The sequence below is a fragment of the Martes martes genome (genome assembly GCF_963455335.1).
Source record: "Martes martes genome assembly, chromosome: 5".
NCBI classification, from domain to species: Eukaryota; Metazoa; Chordata; class Mammalia; order Carnivora; family Mustelidae; genus Martes; species Martes martes.
In genome coordinates, this window is record NC_137892.1 from 71,349,940 (window position 1) to 71,368,316 (window position 18,377).

Here is an 18,377-nt window from a genome sequence, read left to right on the forward strand (position 1 = left end):
GACAAAGTATCTCTCCTCCTCCCTTTTCCTCCCCGCTTCACTCACTACTCACGCCCTTCTCACCCACATTTCAAAAGAACAACTGGGGAAGCACAGGCAAGAAGGATTACGCAGGAAATCCGCAAGGATGACAGACGGAACACCTGAAACAGGGCCCCCCTGGCAGGGCAGAAACTTTCCAAACTGTCGCCCAGTAAACAAAACCCCAGCTGCTAAGGGGCTTGGGCAGCGTGGCTGCCGCCAAAGCCAACACGTTCCCTCTCCAGGCAAAGTATCGCCGCGTTGTCGTTTTTTACCTTTGTGTTCGCCGAAGCCTGTTCCCACTCCTCAAATGAGGCAAAGTAAAGTTTGAGAGCACAGTCCAAAAATTGGGGTCAGACATATCCATTTCTTTCTCTCTTCAATTCACTGCGGGTTCAAGGCCATAAGGCCAAACCAGGGAGGGGGTGGTCAAACGGAAAAACAAAATAAAATAAAAGACGAAAAAAAGAAGAAAAATATCCCAGTTATCTACTCGCTCCCTCCAGAGGAAACGTGCTGTGAACTGTGATCTCAAGAACTTGGAGCCCGTCTGAAAAGTACCCGTCCTAGCCTTTAATTAACGCACAGCCATTTCTCCCAGGTTCAGGAAACTTATTTCCTCCTGGGTTTGCCCTCTCCTGGCCAGCCCTGGGCAGCTATAAACAGTAATTACAAGAGTTGGGCCGTGCGTTCTGCACAAAATGCTGTCTGTGTGTGATTCAGTCCAAGGTACTTTGTCATCTGTTTGGCAGATACCATTTGCAGCTCCTGCGGGGGGGTGGCGTGGGGGGGGGCGGGATGACTATTTTAAGTCTCTGGTTCCGGGAGGCTGTTGCTTATCAGCAAACCATTCAACATCCGAACATGCCCAGTGCCGAGTTTCCTTTAGGTATCTACATACAAGGAAAAGAACTGAAATACAAAAAGCGCCTCTTCTCCCCCTTTGCAAAAGAAAAAAAAAAAAAAAAAAGGAAACTTACAAGCACTTTTAGAAAACTGGCCTATAGGCGGACTAGAACAGGACACCTTTGTGCGGCCCCGGCGGCCGGGCGCTGGTTGCGGAGGGGAGGAGGCTCCCCACCCGCGGACACTCCCCCGGGAGCGGGGCCTCATGGGAAAGGGGGCCGGCGGGGGTGGGGGGGCTCCCGTGCGCGAGCCCTGGAGCAGCCCGGACCCCAGCATCCTCTGCCCCCGTGCGCCGCGCCCCGCGCCCCCAGCTCGCGGCCCCTGATGGATCATTCCCCCCAAATAAATAAATAAATCCAGCCGCGGCCAGCCCCCGGTGAGGCGAGCCTGGCGCACACCTGAAGGCTGGTCTGTGATTCACGGCAGAACGGATCACCATGAAAACACTCCTAGGAAGTGAGTAATTACTCTTTACCCGGACGCCGTTTGCAGGAAAAGCACGCCGATGGGATGCCACACTCACCCAAAACCTCAGTCAACTATATTTATGAGTTTACATTCATTTGATGAATTACGACAGGCACACCTGTTTGGCTTCGTGGACTGCAGACACTGCCAGGGAATGGTGAGCTACTACCTGTGAAGACACTACTTGGCATTTATTTAACAAATGCTCGATTATTTCCCTTCCACGTGTGTTCAGACTTGAGGGAATGAAAGGCAAGGTTGAATCCATGTTTCTGTCGTTCATCTTGAAGAAAGGCATGGAATTCAAATAACTTCCCAAACTGACAAATGCTTGTGTGAAAGTCTATGAAGGAAAAAAAAAAATAGAATTTAAATTAGCTGCCTTAAATCTGGCATAACAGGGTGAGAGCTACTAAATTTCACAAGATTTTAATAAAAAACATCTCATAAAAAATGGTTTAGTTCACCTACTAAATACTGGAAACAAACTTGCTTACAGAAATATGAGGGTGGGGGGGAGGTCAGCTGACAAAGGGAGGGGTAAACAAAGAACAGAAGTCTACTTTGGGATCCTCTCTATCTAATTCTTATGACTCCCGAAATATTTTCACCCCAAGGACTCTAGGAATTTCTGATAATCATTATTTTACAAGTCCTTATTACACATTACCTCCTGAAATTCTCACTGAGCCTCCTCAGATCCTTGGTATCTACTAAGATAGGACAAAAGCGGCAATTTTTCCTCAATTTAACAAGTGACAAAATATACTTCACCAGACACTCAGGAACTTGCTTTTCAGTATGTTTTGTTCCATAGTAAGCCATTTCTCCCCCCCCCCTTTTTTTAAGTTTTTAAGTTCTTAAAAGGGTATTTTTTAAAGACTAACAGAAAGACAGTACTACCCATGTTCCAGCGCTGTTTGTCAGCCTCATTCCTTGGACATGTGAGGATGCATAATTCTTTGTTCTGGGGGTTGTCTTGTACATCGGAGGACCTTTAGCAGCCGCTTGACCTCTACCCACTATGCCAGTTGCGACAATCAAAAATGTCTACAGACATTGCCAAGTATTTCTTAGGGGGCAAAATCACCCCCTGGTTGAGAACTATTACTGCCTTAAATAAAGCCTCCCTCTGAGAAAGGTAGTGCAGAGCATCGGTGAAGAGCAAAAAACTTGGGTCTGAATTCTGGATCCAATAGTTAACTATGAATTAAGACAAGTCACTTAATCTCTGTCCATTTCCCCCATTTTGGGGGAGGGCACATGATAGGACCAACCTTTAAGAGATCAACATACATAAGTGAGATGACATATATAAGTCCCTATAAGCAGTGTTGAGAACACACTGCACATAATGTCAGCAGTATGCAGAAATTAAAAGAATGCAATGCTGAGGGGTGTAGGAATAGCGCAGAGGACACCGCACACCATGTCCTCTACTTTCATGGTGGCCAGAATGTGCCTCCACTGAGGTGTAAACAAACTGTTTACTGCTGTCTTCCCTATTAGTCTGTGAGTTCCTCAAGGCTGCAGTCATGTTTTACTGATTTCTCTATTTCCAAAATCTGACAGTTCCCAATTTATATAAGCAGTTAGTAAATACTTTTTGAATGGAGATGCTTCAGATGCTTGGGCTTCTCTCAAAATGCCCTTAAATTATCTGTATTAGCAAGTCAACTGACTTTTGTCAAAGAATCTTAACTTCTTATGAATCCCATGAACATACTTTTAAGTTCTAAAGAATTTCTCCCATTGACTAATTTTTATCTATACTCTGTAACTGAAAACAGAAGTCCTATAATTCCTCACAGCACAACCAAAACTAAGAGAAACTCTCTTCGGATCCCACCCACTACCTACATCCCCAAAGGTAAGCCCAGGGAATTTTGTGTGCTGAGTTAATAGGTACTTGAGTTTAAGAGGGAAAATTACATAGTAGAGACTGCCCAGAGAAGAACCATCAGGATGGTGAAAGGAGACATGAAAGTGTGCTATCTACATCACATGGTGAAGAAACTGTGCTCTACATCATATGATGAAGAAACTGTGTTCAAAGTGCAGAAAGAGAAAATTTGGGAAGCTTGACAGTGGTCTTTGAATACTGAAATAACTATTACGTGGAAGAGTCTTCGGAGCCAAAGATGAAAAGAGAGGATATCCTATAAAAGTGTCTGAGTAGAGGTAACTTGAAGGAGATGCAGTGCACAGAATTCAAGTTCTGGATGGTTCCAAGAACTAATGACTCTGTAGCTCCCAAATCCTATATTCTATTTCTTCTAGAAAAGCCCTTTTATTTGGGCAATACCCACTAATAATGATAAGTAAAAAGGGTAAATGAGTACATAAAACATTTTTTCTTCTTTTGATTGAATGATAAATATCCTGGTCTGTGAGCAGATGTCATTACAGTCTCCACTCTGTACATTCTGGACAATCCATCCTGCAGATTTTCAAAGGGATGGGTAAAAACACATTTTTTTAAACTACGTATACTTAAACACGTGTTTTGCACTTAGGTAGTTTGGGAAAATTGGGGTTGTATCCAAAATGAAAAAAATAAAAATAGGTAAAGTACATGAGGAGCCAGAAATGAACTACTTAACACAGTGAAAGTGGCTGATACATTCCCACATTCGTTTAAGATAAGAGTAGGTGTGACACTCAAGTGTAACTTGTCTTCTAACCTGTTTGACTTGATTTGGGAACCTATGATTCAGAAGCTAATGCAGTTAGCAAACACAAGAATTAAAATTGTCAGAACTACTGACATTTTCCTACAGAGAAATAATTATACGGGCTACAACTATAGTTTGGTTGCAAGTACAGTGAAACTGGCTACTGAACTAAGAGGAAATTGAGATTAATTGAAATTCTTAAGACTATAACTGGTCTAAGTCAATATACAGATATTCAAGATTTTCTACTTATTGCACAATAACTGAGCCCACACAGTAATGGACAAACTTTGTGATCCAGAATGCTCACTCATTTAATCAGATGATATTATGAGCCATTGTTTTTATAAGAAAGGTAAATGACAAAGAAAAATAAGCTTCTCACGCTACTGAAATGCTGGCTTAGAATGAAATGAGTAGTTAAGAATGGGTCAAATTCTTTATTGTTCACCCCCCTCCTATATACAAAGAAGTCCCGTGTTCTTTTCACTTACTTGAATTCTCCCAACCACTTCGTACCCTCTGCCCCATGCCCACTCAATAGGGTTTCCTCCCACCCTCCACAGAACAACAGATAATCATCCCCGGGGCCTTCCTTGAACTTCAACACTGTGGGAGACTAAGCTTTCTAACGCAGGTGTGCAGTCCGGGAATCCATCAGCTTCCTGCACTGACACTCTGGCTACAAGGCCAATTCCAATGAGAAGACACCAGGAAAAGTGGTGTTGATACTGAGTTCCCAATATATTCTACCTAATCTTGGCCTCCTCTGGGGATTGTGCTATAAACTAGCTTTGATCTCCATCCAACCCCGTTTTTAGAGCACCTTGAAGTGACTACTTCCCTAATACTGTCCATATGTACAGGTTTGCCTTGTTCACCTTCTAAATGCCTGCCTTGCGAATTGAAGGGCAGAAGTGTGAGCAGCAAACTGCCCGACCTCAATAAGCCATCCTTGTAATCATGGCACATATTAAGAAATAAAGCTTAAAGGCTGAGCTAGAGATGTGAAGAAAGTTGCATCAAAGTGGAGTAGGTTGAAAGAAAACTCTACTAGTGTTATTAAACTTTTTTTTTTGCTCACATTACTAAACTATGAAAGAAGATAAAAGGGATAAATGAATATTATCATGTAGGGATAAACGTGAATGCCCAATAACAGGAGATGGATAATAAGGAGGTTACATCATCCTTAGAATATGAAAAAATATTAAACAATATCACAAGGTAGATTCACATTTATAGAGTGAGGAGATAAAACAACAGAAACAATTAAACTGATTTCTATTTCTTGATAGGTTGAGCAGAGAACTGCATGATCCCAAGGACTGGCTGAAGAATAAGACCCGAGAGAGCAAACAGGGTGGAGACTAACTAGAATGAGAAGAGAACACAGCATTGTCCTCAGGTACTTCTTGGACTCTAGGAGAATCACTGGCTCAGGAATGTAGCAAATAACCAGTAACTTTAAAAAAACCCAAGAGGAGAGAACAGATGAATATAGACCATGGAGTACTTAACCCCCACACTGGTGACTCCTTGATGGGTAGGACAGAAAAGTGGAGTAGAACATGCATGATGACAGGCCAGCATACAGGACCGGGTTGGGTTGCACGATCACTGTTTGCAAGCACGTCACCCTAGCTCTCTGCCCTCTGGCTTACCAGCAAGCGAAGGTCCTGGGAGAAGCTGCATAGTCAGGCTGACAGAGCTCTGCCCCCTGTGACAGGAAGTGGACAGAAAAGGTCTATTACCCTTATGAGGCTACTGCAAGGGTCATCCTACAGGAGATGACAGGGAACCAGAGATGACTGCGTCACTCCATTCTAAACCAACTGTCTGCAAGATCCGCCAATAAGTGACACAGAGTCGTAGCCTCTAACAGAGCAAAGCAACCCAATCTGGGAGCAGAGAACGTGGCTTGGAGATAAGACACCTCATTTGACAAATGGGAAGGCTAACTCCTGTCTTTAAGACCGAACTTCTTGCCACTTGTTCTAGGCAGCCTTCCTTTGAGGTTCCCTATCCCTATTGTTGAGTATCCCTCTACTGGCCTCTGCTCCTGAGAGCTTCTGTAGGGAAAATGTTCTCCCACTGTATCAAAATCAAAATCTGTTTGCAGATCAATCCCCATCAGAATAAGAGCCCCTTGAGGGAAGGGCTCTATCCCCTTCATCTTTCAATCCTCAATACAACCATTTGGATGAATGTTGAGAGAAGGGAGAAAAGGAAAAAAGATTTGCTCAGGGTTAAAATGATACTTGATAGCAAAGTCAGGTATAGAATCCTGATATTTTGAAGACTCAGTTTGTACATGTTTTAAAAAGCTTTTTTTTCCTCCTGAATTTCATGACTCCATTGCTGTACCTATTAGGCAGGTCTACTGTCTCAGATTTCAAAATCTCAGAAAATAGAGACCGTGCATAAATAGTTTTAGGTATGTACGCATATACATACATATTATTAGTTTATATGAAATACTAACTGCTTTTTGCTTGTAACAGTGACCCCCAGGTCGTAATCATTGCATTAGTCTCTCAATCTGGAATTAACTTCAAGGACATGGAGTTTCTTGATCCAGAAGCCTGGGTCTAAGGTTCATCATTTCTTCTCCAGTTCCTGAGCATGAATTACAGTGTAATTATCGCAAGTGTCAATTTGGTTTAAGTGGGTCAGGGTAGTTATATTTAGCCCTTTGGTAGCCGACTCTAAGACCTTTCTGTAATGTAAGATTAAAGTTAATTTATCAGTTCTCCTTTTCTTGAATATTTTTCCAGGTCAGACATCTAAAGTTATGGAAAATTGTGCCACTAAAATAAGAGGTAAGGTTTCCATCAAAGTACCACATAGGGAGGACATATAGACCGAGGTAGAAACAATGTGCTTCTGCTAACAGTAAGAATTTTAGTCGATTAAGCAAGTTGATTCACATTATTCCACAAATCAGAGGCTGTTATTTTAGGGAAGACACAAAATATTTTAGCTAAGGAGTTCTCAGGCAGGCCTCTAGTAAGTTAGGTCATTTTCATTACCAACAAAGATTTTTAGAAACACTAATTCACAGAATAAACAAATGTTTAGAATGAAAAGTGTTCAGTGTAACTATTCTTGTAGAAATGCAGTCAAAGCATCAATTAAACATTTTTACCTGTTTAAGTGGCAAAGTTGAAAAAAAAGATACCATCAGTGGTGGTGAGAGCATGAGAATATAAGTTCTCTCTACTAACTATTGGGAAAGCTATCTGGAGAATGAAAACACACATACATGCACACACACACACACAGCCGACACATATATCACCTATACACAGACACACACACATAAATGTACATGTCTGCTACATATATATACATATAATACACACATACAAATAGACATTTTAACCATAACTGACATCTTGGAACTTACACAAATACAACCAACTATATACACAAACATTTATGCATATGGAAATTAATCTCAGAATTCCTTATAAAAGCACAGTATGGGTGACAAAAACTAATGGTACAACATGTTAACAAATGTAACTTTATTAGGGCAAATGCTAATAAATACCAAAAGAGCCATAAAATAAAATACTATAAAACCAATAAGAATAGAATAATAGATTCCAGTGATATCCAGATTCTAATCCCTGGAGCCTGTGAATATGTTACCTAATATGTCAACAGGAATTTTGAAGATGTGATTAAATTAAGGGTCTTGAGATGGAGAGATTTTCCTAAATTATGAAGGTGGGCCCTAAATGTAGTGTCTTTATAAGAGGGACACAGAGAGAGATTCGACTGTAGAAGAAGGCACTGTGACACAAGCAAGATGCTAGGCTGCTGACTTTGATGATGGATGAAGGAATGAAAGGAATGTGCAGAATTCAGCTCATGAAAGAAGCTGGAAAAGTCAAGAAAACATATTCTACCTTACTGTTTCTGGAGGGAGCTCAGCCCTGCAGACACCTTGATTTTAGCCCAGTAAGACTGATTTCAGACTTCTGCCATTAGAACTCTAGGAGAATAAATATATGTTGTTTGATACCATATAGCTTGTCATAATTTGTTACAGTAGCCATAGGAAACCAAGACCACATTTGTAAAGTATACATAATGGGAAATGCTCCTGAAATGTGTTTAAAAACAAAATGGAGGGGTGCCTGGGTGGCTCAGTGGGTTAAAGCCTCTGCCTTCAGCTCAGGTCGTGATCCCAGGGTCTTGGGATCGAGCCCCACATCAGGCTCTCTGCTCAGCAGGGAGCCTGCTTCCTCCTCTCTCTCTGCCTGCCTCTCTGCCTATTTGTGATCTCTGTCTGTCAAATAAATAAATAAAATCTTAAAAAAAAAAAAACACAAAATGGAGCAGCTAGGATATAACTTGTTTATAATATACATGAAAGTATATGAATACAAAAGTGAACTAAACAAAGTATTTTTCATGGCCATCTGTAAGTGTGGAATTATGGTTGATTTTATTCCTTTATACATACGTGTGTGTGTGTGTGTGTGTGTGTGTGTATTCTTTTTTACAGTGAATCCTATTATTTTTAATTAGGGGGAAAAAAAAAAACTCCAATCCCAGAAGCCATATATCTGACGGTCCTTTTACCATGACCTGAAAGTTGATGTTCCTGCGAATTTTAGATTACTGTGAAGTTTACAAACTTTAAATGATGTGCCTTTACATGGACATTTTCATAAAACTGGATTGGCATCTTTTTTTTTTTTTTTTTTTTTTATAAAGAGATTTTTTTTTTTTTAAAGATTTTATTTATTTGACAGAGAGAAATCAGAGCTAGGCAGACAGAGAGAAGGGGAAGCAGGCTCCTGCTGAGCAGAGAGCCCAATGCGGGGCTCGATCCCAGGACCCTGAGATCATGACCAGAGCTGAAGGCAGAGGCCTAAACCCCTGAGCCACCCAGGCGCCCCTGGATTGGCATCTTTTGACAAAATAAAATGCAAATGTAAAAGCTCTAAAAAAACCTTAGAAATACTAACATTGCTTTAAAAATGAAGTCTTTCCTACTCCTGGGAATTTCAGAATATAAAAATGAAAAATAACTGCTTCTACACATAAATCCTTACCTGTCTATGGCAACGGGGCAAATGGGTATTTTCAAAACTGACTGGGTTATAAATCCATACAGGGCTGTGTTTTGGGTTGAATATATATGTTGTTATTTGCAGACTGGTCAGGCTGTGCATTTTATGTGACCAATTCTGAATTCCAGAATTATTTCATTGTGCTCTACATGAAGACTTTCTTCTTTCATTGCTCAGAACATTTACTTTTTTTAAAAAGATTTTATTTATTTGAAAGAGACGGAGAGAGTACAAGTAGGGGGGTGGGGAAGATGGGCAGAGGGAGAAGCAGTTCTTCACTGAACAGGGAGCCCAATGGAGGGCTCGATCCCAGGACCCTGGGATCATGACCTGAGCCGAAGGCAGATGCTTAACTGACTGAGCCACCCAGGTGCCCCCAAAATCATTTACTTTTGACAAAGCAAGCTCCATTCTAATATTGGCCAACTAGTATGCAGTAAAAAAAAGATGGTCCTAACTTCAAAATATTATATTATCTGTACTTTGGGATTACCTCTCCCCTCTGCCCAGCAAACACAATCTTGTTATTTCCCATGATGCTAGATAGTTTAGATTTTACTGTTTTTACTTAGCTGGATTATGAGGACTGAAAGGCACAGACCAAGTTTCTGGTACCAACCAAAGAAACATTCTTTGAACCAATGTATTGTAAGACACATCACAGAAGATAACCATATTAAAGTTAATAGTTATCAAAAAAAAAAAAAACCTTTCAAAAAGAAGTTATTCCAGGTTTAAGAGCTATAGCAACAGTCAATCATGTCATCTAATATAGTGGCAGTTGGGTGACAGATGAGTGATCTCCACAGGGGCTTTCAGCTCATGAAGCACATGCAGAATTATAAAGAATGCTAATACACCAATGACAAAAGAAAGTCAAGGCCAGACCAGATGACATGTACACCGCAGAAATAGAAAACTCAAGAGAGTAGAAAAAAACTGACTTAAATGTAACAAAAATACACTAGTTGGGAACATAAGAAATTGAGAGAAAAGTCAATTAAGTTCTCACTATCCATAAAGTTAAAAAAAAAAAAAAAGAGCAGCAGATTTTCATGTTGTATGGGGCCGTCTGGTCAAGGCCTCCATTATCTCTTGCTTGGATTCATAAAATGTCCTCCTGCCTCCCACTCCAAACTGTTCCTCTAAAACTGCCGGCCCTAATGTGTGCACCCAGTCGGTTGACTCTCCCTCTCTCCTCTGAAAGAAAATTCAGTGGTTCCCGCACTGTTCTAGCAATATTCCTTCAAGAACAGTTTCTGTCCCACCATCACTGAATTACCGGTGTGCAGATTTGCGGAGGCTTCTCCACACCCACAGACTGAGGATTTCTGCGCATGAAGCCCAGGAATCTGCATTCCACCCAAGTGCCCAGGGGGGTGGAGGTCTTCTGCACATTAGAGTTTGAGAGGTTCTTCATAGGAAAAAACAAAACCTCTCTAAATGGAATACTTTATAAATACAGAGCCTTATTGCTTTTGCCTCATACTTTGACACATGTCCCTTTGTGGTTTATGCTCCAATAATAAAAAAGTATGTACTTGTCAGAAAAAGTGAATTACTTTCAGCTCCCCAGACGCAGGAGCTGTTCCATACCTCACTGCCTCATTGCCTTTGCACATCCTGTTCCCAGTTCCTAGAATTTCCATCTCCTCTACCTGGAAAACTTCTGCTCATCTTTCAAGTGAGAGATGTAAGGTCACCTTCCCAGCTAAGTCAGCCTGACCTTCTCTTGAAGACCTAAGAGGTTTCCCTCCTGCATCTCAAATGAACTTTATACATATACACGCCTGTTTTAGAGCATTTTACTAGAGCACAATTGTCTACAGGGCCAATTCTCCACGAGGCTTTAAGCACTCTGAGTACAAGGATAGTTTCTATTCATCTGTGTAGGTCTCTAAGTACATCAGAGATACCCAGCAGACTTCATGGATACAGACACATTATACTGTAAGGTTTAAAACACACACACACACACACACACACACACACACCTGTTATTTATTTTTTTCTATTTCTCTAACTTCTACTTAGAAGCCCTAGGGGGATGCTTCCAAAAACCATGTTGCCTTTTGTCAATTGGTTGGATGGATTTTCTTTTAAAGCACTGTCATTAAGGACAACCTTCATGATTATTAATAAAAAGAACAATGAAAATTTAAGACTGTGATTTTTAGGCAGATTTTAATGGCTCATTAAGAAATGAACCAAAAAAAAACACGATTAGCTTTTATAATCCATCACAAGTATGACTTAAGTCAAGTGTTACTCTGCTGCCTCTGAAAAGATAACTAAAAATGCAGAGTGACCTTTTTCCAAGGCTGGAAACTCAACCCTCCTGGGGTCAGGATCAACATGTGTGCCCCCGCCTCCACACACCCTCCTCGCCCACTGCAGTGAACAGATGACAATTTTGAGTACCAAGGTCAGAGTGTTCAAGGTCTGCAACCCGTTGGCCACCATCTCAGAGTCCCAGGCTCTAAGCTCTGGTATGTCAACCTGTTCAGCAAAATTCTCCCTCCCATTCAGGAGGAATGGACACAGCCAATCTGTTTCTTCTCCTAGCACCTCTCCTTCTCTTTGGCAAATGCCCATTTCTACATCTTGATCTTGCTTATATACCACAGTCAACTAATCCCATCTAGGGGTCTAAGAATTAACCTTTTTTGGTTTTTAGGGACACGGGGGGGTGGGCAGAGGGAGAGGGACAGAGAGGATCCCAAGCAAGCACCACACTCAGCGAGCAGCCTGACCCAGGGCTTGATCTCATGACCCTGAGATCACAACCTGAGCCCAAATCAAGAGTTGGATGCTGAACAAACTGAACCACCCAGGTGCCCCTACAAATTAATGTTTTTATTGATAATGTTGAAGATCTTACTATCTGGCAGGGTTTATATATGAAAGGGAGTTAAAAGTTTTAGAGAAAGGTACAAGGAGGAGGGCAGAGTCCACTCACGACTATAGGAGCGTGCTTAGTGAATGACGTCAATCTGAATTTGGAGATGGGCTCCTTGAGAGTAATGGCCACTAAGTCAACTCCCCAACCCTCTTCACTAGAGAAAAATAGAAGTGAAGCTGTAAAACCCTGCAGAGAGAGGGCTATCAGGCCCTGATATGGATACTACTGTATGACTTTTCACACACATGTCAAGGGTAGATGGCTTATTTAGTAATTATGCAGCCACCAGAAATGATCATCACAAATTATATAACAGCATAGTAATACATTACATGGAAAAAAAGTATTTCAGAAGTAGCCTAACTATGGTATGATTACCATCGCACAAAGCACATATGCATACTTGAAAGGATTTGTATGTATCATGGGAAACTGGAAAGAATTCATCCTAAGTGATTTATTTTACTCTTTCATTTCTGTTATTTTTGTTTTAATATATATTAAAGCACATCATATATGTTAACAGTATTTCCTGGTCTTTAGGTATCTTGCTTCATTATCACATCAAATTGCTTTCGTGCCAACTCATCTTCCAGCTCCCTGCGAACAACACTGCTTGATACGAAAACACACAGAAAAGGTATTATGGCCCAGGCTGTCTCTGGTGGACACTCAGGGAGGGACAACTTCAATTGTTCAAAAATGGACAATAAACTGCTGGGGGCTCAAAGATAAACATAATCATCAATGAGCATTTTGGGTGGCATGGTGACAACATCAAAGCCCTTTCTCTCGCCTTCAAAAGAATAATTTCTTTTCTTTACCCTTTGTTAGTGCCTAGTACCACAGCTTTAAAAACATTACTGTGGAGTTCATGGCTCAGAAAAATTGATTCAGTGATTCTGTCCCAGAAATGGGAAGAGGTATGCTTCAGTGAGCTGCCAGGTATCTGCAGGACACCTAAAAACAACACATTATTTGTTATTTTCAGCTTTAATGGGGAGCTAAAGCCTACTGCATTTGACTTACATAACTGTAGAGCTCTGGTCTCCCAATTTACAAAGGACATTTTGGGGGGTGCTTATAAAACATAAAACAGGCAATGGAAGTTCTGGCTGGGTCTAATATCCATCAGTCAACATATGGTCTATGGGTTAAGTCCATCCGTTAATGTAAGTATCCAAACAGAGACAATTTTGGAGGGTAAGGGGAAAAGAAGTCTTTGTAGTGTTTCATAAATATCAGTCACGATATAAATTACCGAATTTTTTTTTCAATGAGCTGCTTCTAAGGGAAGCAAATAAAAGAACAGGTGGAAAACAATAAACAAATGAACAGGCCAGAGCATGGAACCCAGACAGCCATCTTTCATAGATGAACACTAAGTGAGGGGAAAATGTCATGCCTAGAATCTGTAACATACCTCTCCTACCCAGCTTACTACTTAGGAGTAAATTAGGGCATAACTGCTTCTTTGAGTAGAGTTGGAATTTAAGGTCCTGTATTTCAGAGTCATGTCTTAGAAGCTTTCACTGACACAATTTCAAATCATGCTTATTTTTATTTTTCATCCAAAGAACCAGCATTTCAGGAGGGAATAACTAAATCATAACATGCCATACTCCTAGAAAATCCCAGTAAATAAAAAATAAATAAATAACATGTTTCCCCAATGAAATTACAACTAATCTACAAGTCAAGATTCCAGGAAACTCTAGAACAGATTCCTACCTAGAAGCTTCCAAGACCAGTTAAGTAATTAAAAAAAGAAGAAAAAAAAAAAAGAATCTCAGAGACTAATATGACCAGATAAATTTATCATGAAGTGAGAGATGAAGTAATATAGAACAGGTGTGGTCATATGGTATGAAAACTGACTTCATAAATAGAATATACTTCTAATGAAAGTATATTTCTGATTTCAGAACAACTAATTGAGTTTCCAAGGCCATATAAAAATTTGTATCAATTTCTTTAAGAAAGAATGAGCAAAACATGAGTAAGAGAAATCCCCTGATAATCTATAAATTTCATCTTATGTAATTATTTTAACTTCCTGTTACAGTGAAGCTTCCCTGGAGCTGTCAACACCTGGCAAACCTGAAGTCTGAGTTTCACTTCTTCTACATCTCCCTATGAAAGCTGTGCGGGCTTGCTGGAGAGAAGAAAAAAAAAAAAAAAAAGCCCTAAGGGAGAGATCTAGAATAAAGCTACAAAAGCAAAATTCTCAGTGTGTGAGTGTGTGTGTGTGTGTGTGTGTGTGTGTGTGTGTGTAGTCTTTGACTATTCTGTGATTGACTATTGATAAAAAAATATTAATGGAAATGGGACATGGGATACAAGTATCATTTTAAAAAGGGATTTAAGATAGTCTAAAAATTCTTTCATGTTTCAACAGAAAATATTGATCATGTTTTACTTATTCTAGAAAAAATATTTCCTTCTTCCTTGGTTGAAACAGCTTTGCCTAGTGTGAATATTTATTTAATTGCATATTGTTGTTTATCTGCAACTATATTTCTTTCCTCAGAAGAGTTGGTTTCAAAATGTCAGTGGGGGAAAACAGTAACAATTTACCATATAAAATAACATTTTTCACACAGCTACACCTTGTGTGTCAATATAGCTTTTGGCTAGACCCATACATGGAATTGCTGCTGTGCCTCCATTCCCAAATACCACAGACTTGGCTCAATTTGCTTGAATAATTCTGGGTCACCACATACTTCCATGGGACAGTGAGAACTTTAACTTATCAAGGACTGGACAAAATCACTCTGAAGACAAATTTTCTCCCCAAATGTTCTTACTGTTACAATTTTTTCTTTTTTGATAAAAATAACTGGCTTCCTTACAGAAAAATAAATAGCCCCAAGCAAATGATGCACAAGAAAGTGTGAGGAAAGACAGAGATGGTTTAAAGGTGCTTCTGAGAATTGAAAAGAGGCAAAATTCAGGAACAATTTTTAAATGTCAAGGTTCTAGGGATCTTACCTTTCCAAGCCCCATCTGACATAGTGTCAAACATTCCCGCATCTCACATTAAGCCTCTTCTCCTGTGAAACATGGTGTGAGTATTTTCTGTTTGCTGCTCTTCTAAATAATCATCACACATACTTGGGAATTCTTATGAGATGAAAAGATCTAAAATAGAAACTGTCTCCAAAAGTTTCATCTTTGTGATTGTTAAATTTAATGATTAACAGAGTTGATGTTATGTTTTCAGACAAATATCTTGTTTCCTCTAATAAAGCTTTGAGTTAACAACCTGATTCCAGGTAGGTTAAAATGTAAAAATAATATATGTTTTCATGGATAATGGTACAAAATATGGTACAAATTTTGCTTCTGTGGCTTCCCTTTTGTTTTGGTTTTTTTTTTTTTTTGAACCAAAATATCTTCCCTTTTGCAGACTCAAATTGGTCATAGTTCTATGAATGTCCCCTTATGCAGAGAACGTGGGGTGTATATGTGGTGGCAGTGCCACAGAGCGGCTGACGACATGGACCGGAGCCATTGCCCAGCTTGTGATCACAGCATCAGTACTTAGTAGTTATGGGATGTTGGATAAGTTATTCAATCTCTCAGTGCCTTAGTGTCCGATTCTGCAAAATCAGAATTATACTTACCTCATATGACTGTTGCTAGGATTATGCTTGTATTTTTTAATGCCGAAAGCACTGCCTGGCATTTTAAAAGTATTAATCAAGCTACTGTTACGTCACAACCAACAGATGAAGTGCATCTGAAAGAACCACTCATTTTCCCCAGCAAAGCTGCTCATCCACAGGGAGCTATCTTGAAGAAATGGACAGACCCTACATTTTGGGGAGACATCAAGACAAACCAAGTCCTCTAGATCAATGTTCTTAGTTCTTTCTTTTCCTTCCCACAGATTCTTCTCAGGAATAGGGGCAGGTGTGGTCCCAATGGTAAGGATAACCCCATCTGGGTTAAGGGTCAATGAAGAGGAAGAGAATCACATAAAGACCTCTCCCCAGAACAAATAATAGAGTCACTTCCCTCTAGTGGCTGAGATACAAAATTACAACTGCCCCAGCCAAGTATAATTCTTGAGATGTGTTGTAATGGAAATAATTCAGAGGATGGTAAAGTGAAAAGCCAATTTTAAGCCAGTGGGGAGTAAGATACAGAATAACAAACCACTGAGGCTTTTTAAAAAAAAATAAATATTAGACATTTGCACAGTGTCATAATTATTAACCTTAACATCACAAAAAGAACAATTTCAATTAAATGTAACCCCACCATAAGTATTTAATACCTACTTCAGTGTCCTCTAAGTACAGCCAGTGTAGTCCACATGACAAATAGCTTTCTCCTTCTCTAAGTTTTTTAACAGATGAGGCTCATTACTTTACATAATCATCCCCAAAACTAGGACACCACTCCCACTGTCGCTTTGCAGTGAAATATTAATCCTACCAAACCAAATATTTGACATGATCTGTTGGGCTTGGAGTATTTTCCTTAAACCATTAACTTCTCATGTGTATGGGGAGACAGGAAAAAAAAAAAGAAAAGAAAAAAAGGAAAAGACATCTTTCATTACAGTTGTGTTACATGAGGAATATATAACAAAGGCAACCGGATTTTCCTTAAGAGTGCTGAAATGACTTCTTAGCAGTTTATGTTCTAAGCCGTTTCAGACACTCAGACATCCAGCTCTTCTGAAACGTTCTGATTTTAAAATCCCATTGCACATGATTCATCAGCATCCACTCTGGGCTGTATACGGAAGAAGGAAGGTTACACCAAAAACACTGCAAAAGGGGCTCATTTTTCATTTATAAATTCATGTAAGAAAGCTAAAAAAAAAAAAAAAGTCACCTACAAGACACAGAAGATATTCCTAAAACAAAGCTCTCCTGTTTTTTCTTTCACAGAAGCCACATACACACATTTGACTTTTAAAAACCTCTGATCTAAAATACACCCATTAGAAAGCGTATTTTCTTCCTTCATGCTCTTAAATACACAAACCTCAGGAAATATTTTCTCTAGCACATAAAGTACCATGACGAATCTAATAAATCTACATAATTTCATACTCACTTAAGATACTGAGAGGTGTATAATAGTACACACATGCATATTTGTGTGCAACAAAACACAGTGTGGGAGAAGGAAGAATATGGGTGTTCAGCATTTCTATTTGATGGGGTGTCAATTCATCTAAGGATTGATCTTCTCTCGGCATTGGGACCAACAGGACTAGATATGAGCAGGGTGAAAAACTGATAGGCCCGTTTACAAATTCGCTTTCCCTAATAAAGGTCAATTATTTCTCTGTTTAGAGGCCTATGATCCTTACAAAACGAAACATCCAGCAGGCGCCCTCCTTGGAATTTACCCAAAGGAGCTGAAAATTTACATCTTCACAAGCACCTGCATACAGATGTTTATACCAGCTTTGTTCATCACTGCCAAAACTTGGGAGCAATCGAGATGTCCTTCAGTAGGTGAACAGATAAGCAAACTGTGCTCCAACCAGACAAGGAAATATTACTCAGGACTACAAAGAAATTAGCTATTAAGCCATGAAAAGACATGATGAACCTTAAGTGCATATGACTAAGTCAAAGAAGCTAATCTGAAAAGGCTACATATAGTATGATCCAAACTAAATGACACTGTAGAGAAGGCCCAACTATGGAGTCAGTAAATAGATCAGTGGTTGCCAAGGAATGCAGAAAAGGGATGAATTGGCAGCAAACGGGAATTATGGGGCAGTGAAAATACTCTGTATGATACCATCATGACGGTTATCTGTCACTGTACTTTCGTGCAGACTCACAGAACACACAACTCCAAGAATGAATCCTCACACAAACTATGGACTTCAAGTGACTAACCTGTGTGAGTGTAGGCTCACCCACTGGAACCAACCGTGGCAGTAAACACTGATTAGGAGCATGTGTGTGTGGTCAGGGGTGGGGTATATGGGAAATCTCTGTACCGTCCCCTCACTATGAAACTAAATGTGCTCTCTTGAAAAATTAAGTCAACTGAAAATAAAAAGTTAAAAAAAAAAACCAAACCAACTTTATATTTTGGGGCACCTGGCCAGCTCAGTCAGGGGAGCATTCAACTCTTGCTTCATTTTGAGGTCATGAGTTCGAGCCCCATGTTGGCTGTAGAGATTGCTTTACAAAAAAACAAAATAAAAATTTAAAAACTTTGCGTTTTTAAGCCAAAAGGCATTTCAGATGACTGGTAAATTATTCTTTAATGAAATGAAACCAAACCCCAGAACTGCTCTGCCTGCAAAAATGAAGCTCAGCTTGGGCTCAG

At 39.9% G+C, this 18,377-nt stretch overlaps 1 protein-coding gene and 1 long non-coding RNA gene across 3 annotated transcripts in view; one reads left to right on the forward strand and one right to left on the reverse strand.

Moving 5' to 3' along the window:
• Positions 1–733, reverse strand: part of MAST4 (microtubule associated serine/threonine kinase family member 4) — a 170,003-nt gene extending 169,270 nt beyond the window's left edge. For both annotated transcript variants that reach the window (XM_080805051.1, XM_080805052.1), the window contains exon 1: positions 297–733. In XM_080805051.1, the coding sequence (XP_080661177.1) occupies positions 297–388 (92 nt within the window). In that variant the 5' untranslated portion in view covers positions 389–733. The remainder of the gene's footprint in view (positions 1–296) is intronic.
• A 399-nt stretch (positions 734–1,132) lies between these two features.
• LOC308343856 lies at positions 1,133–14,276 on the forward strand. The gene is made up of 5 exons (XR_013966911.1): positions 1,133–1,383; positions 5,369–5,478; positions 6,848–6,892; positions 12,606–12,702; positions 14,128–14,276. It is a non-coding gene; the product is annotated as an uncharacterized lncRNA (long non-coding RNA).
• Positions 14,277–18,377: the final 4,101 nt, after the last annotated feature.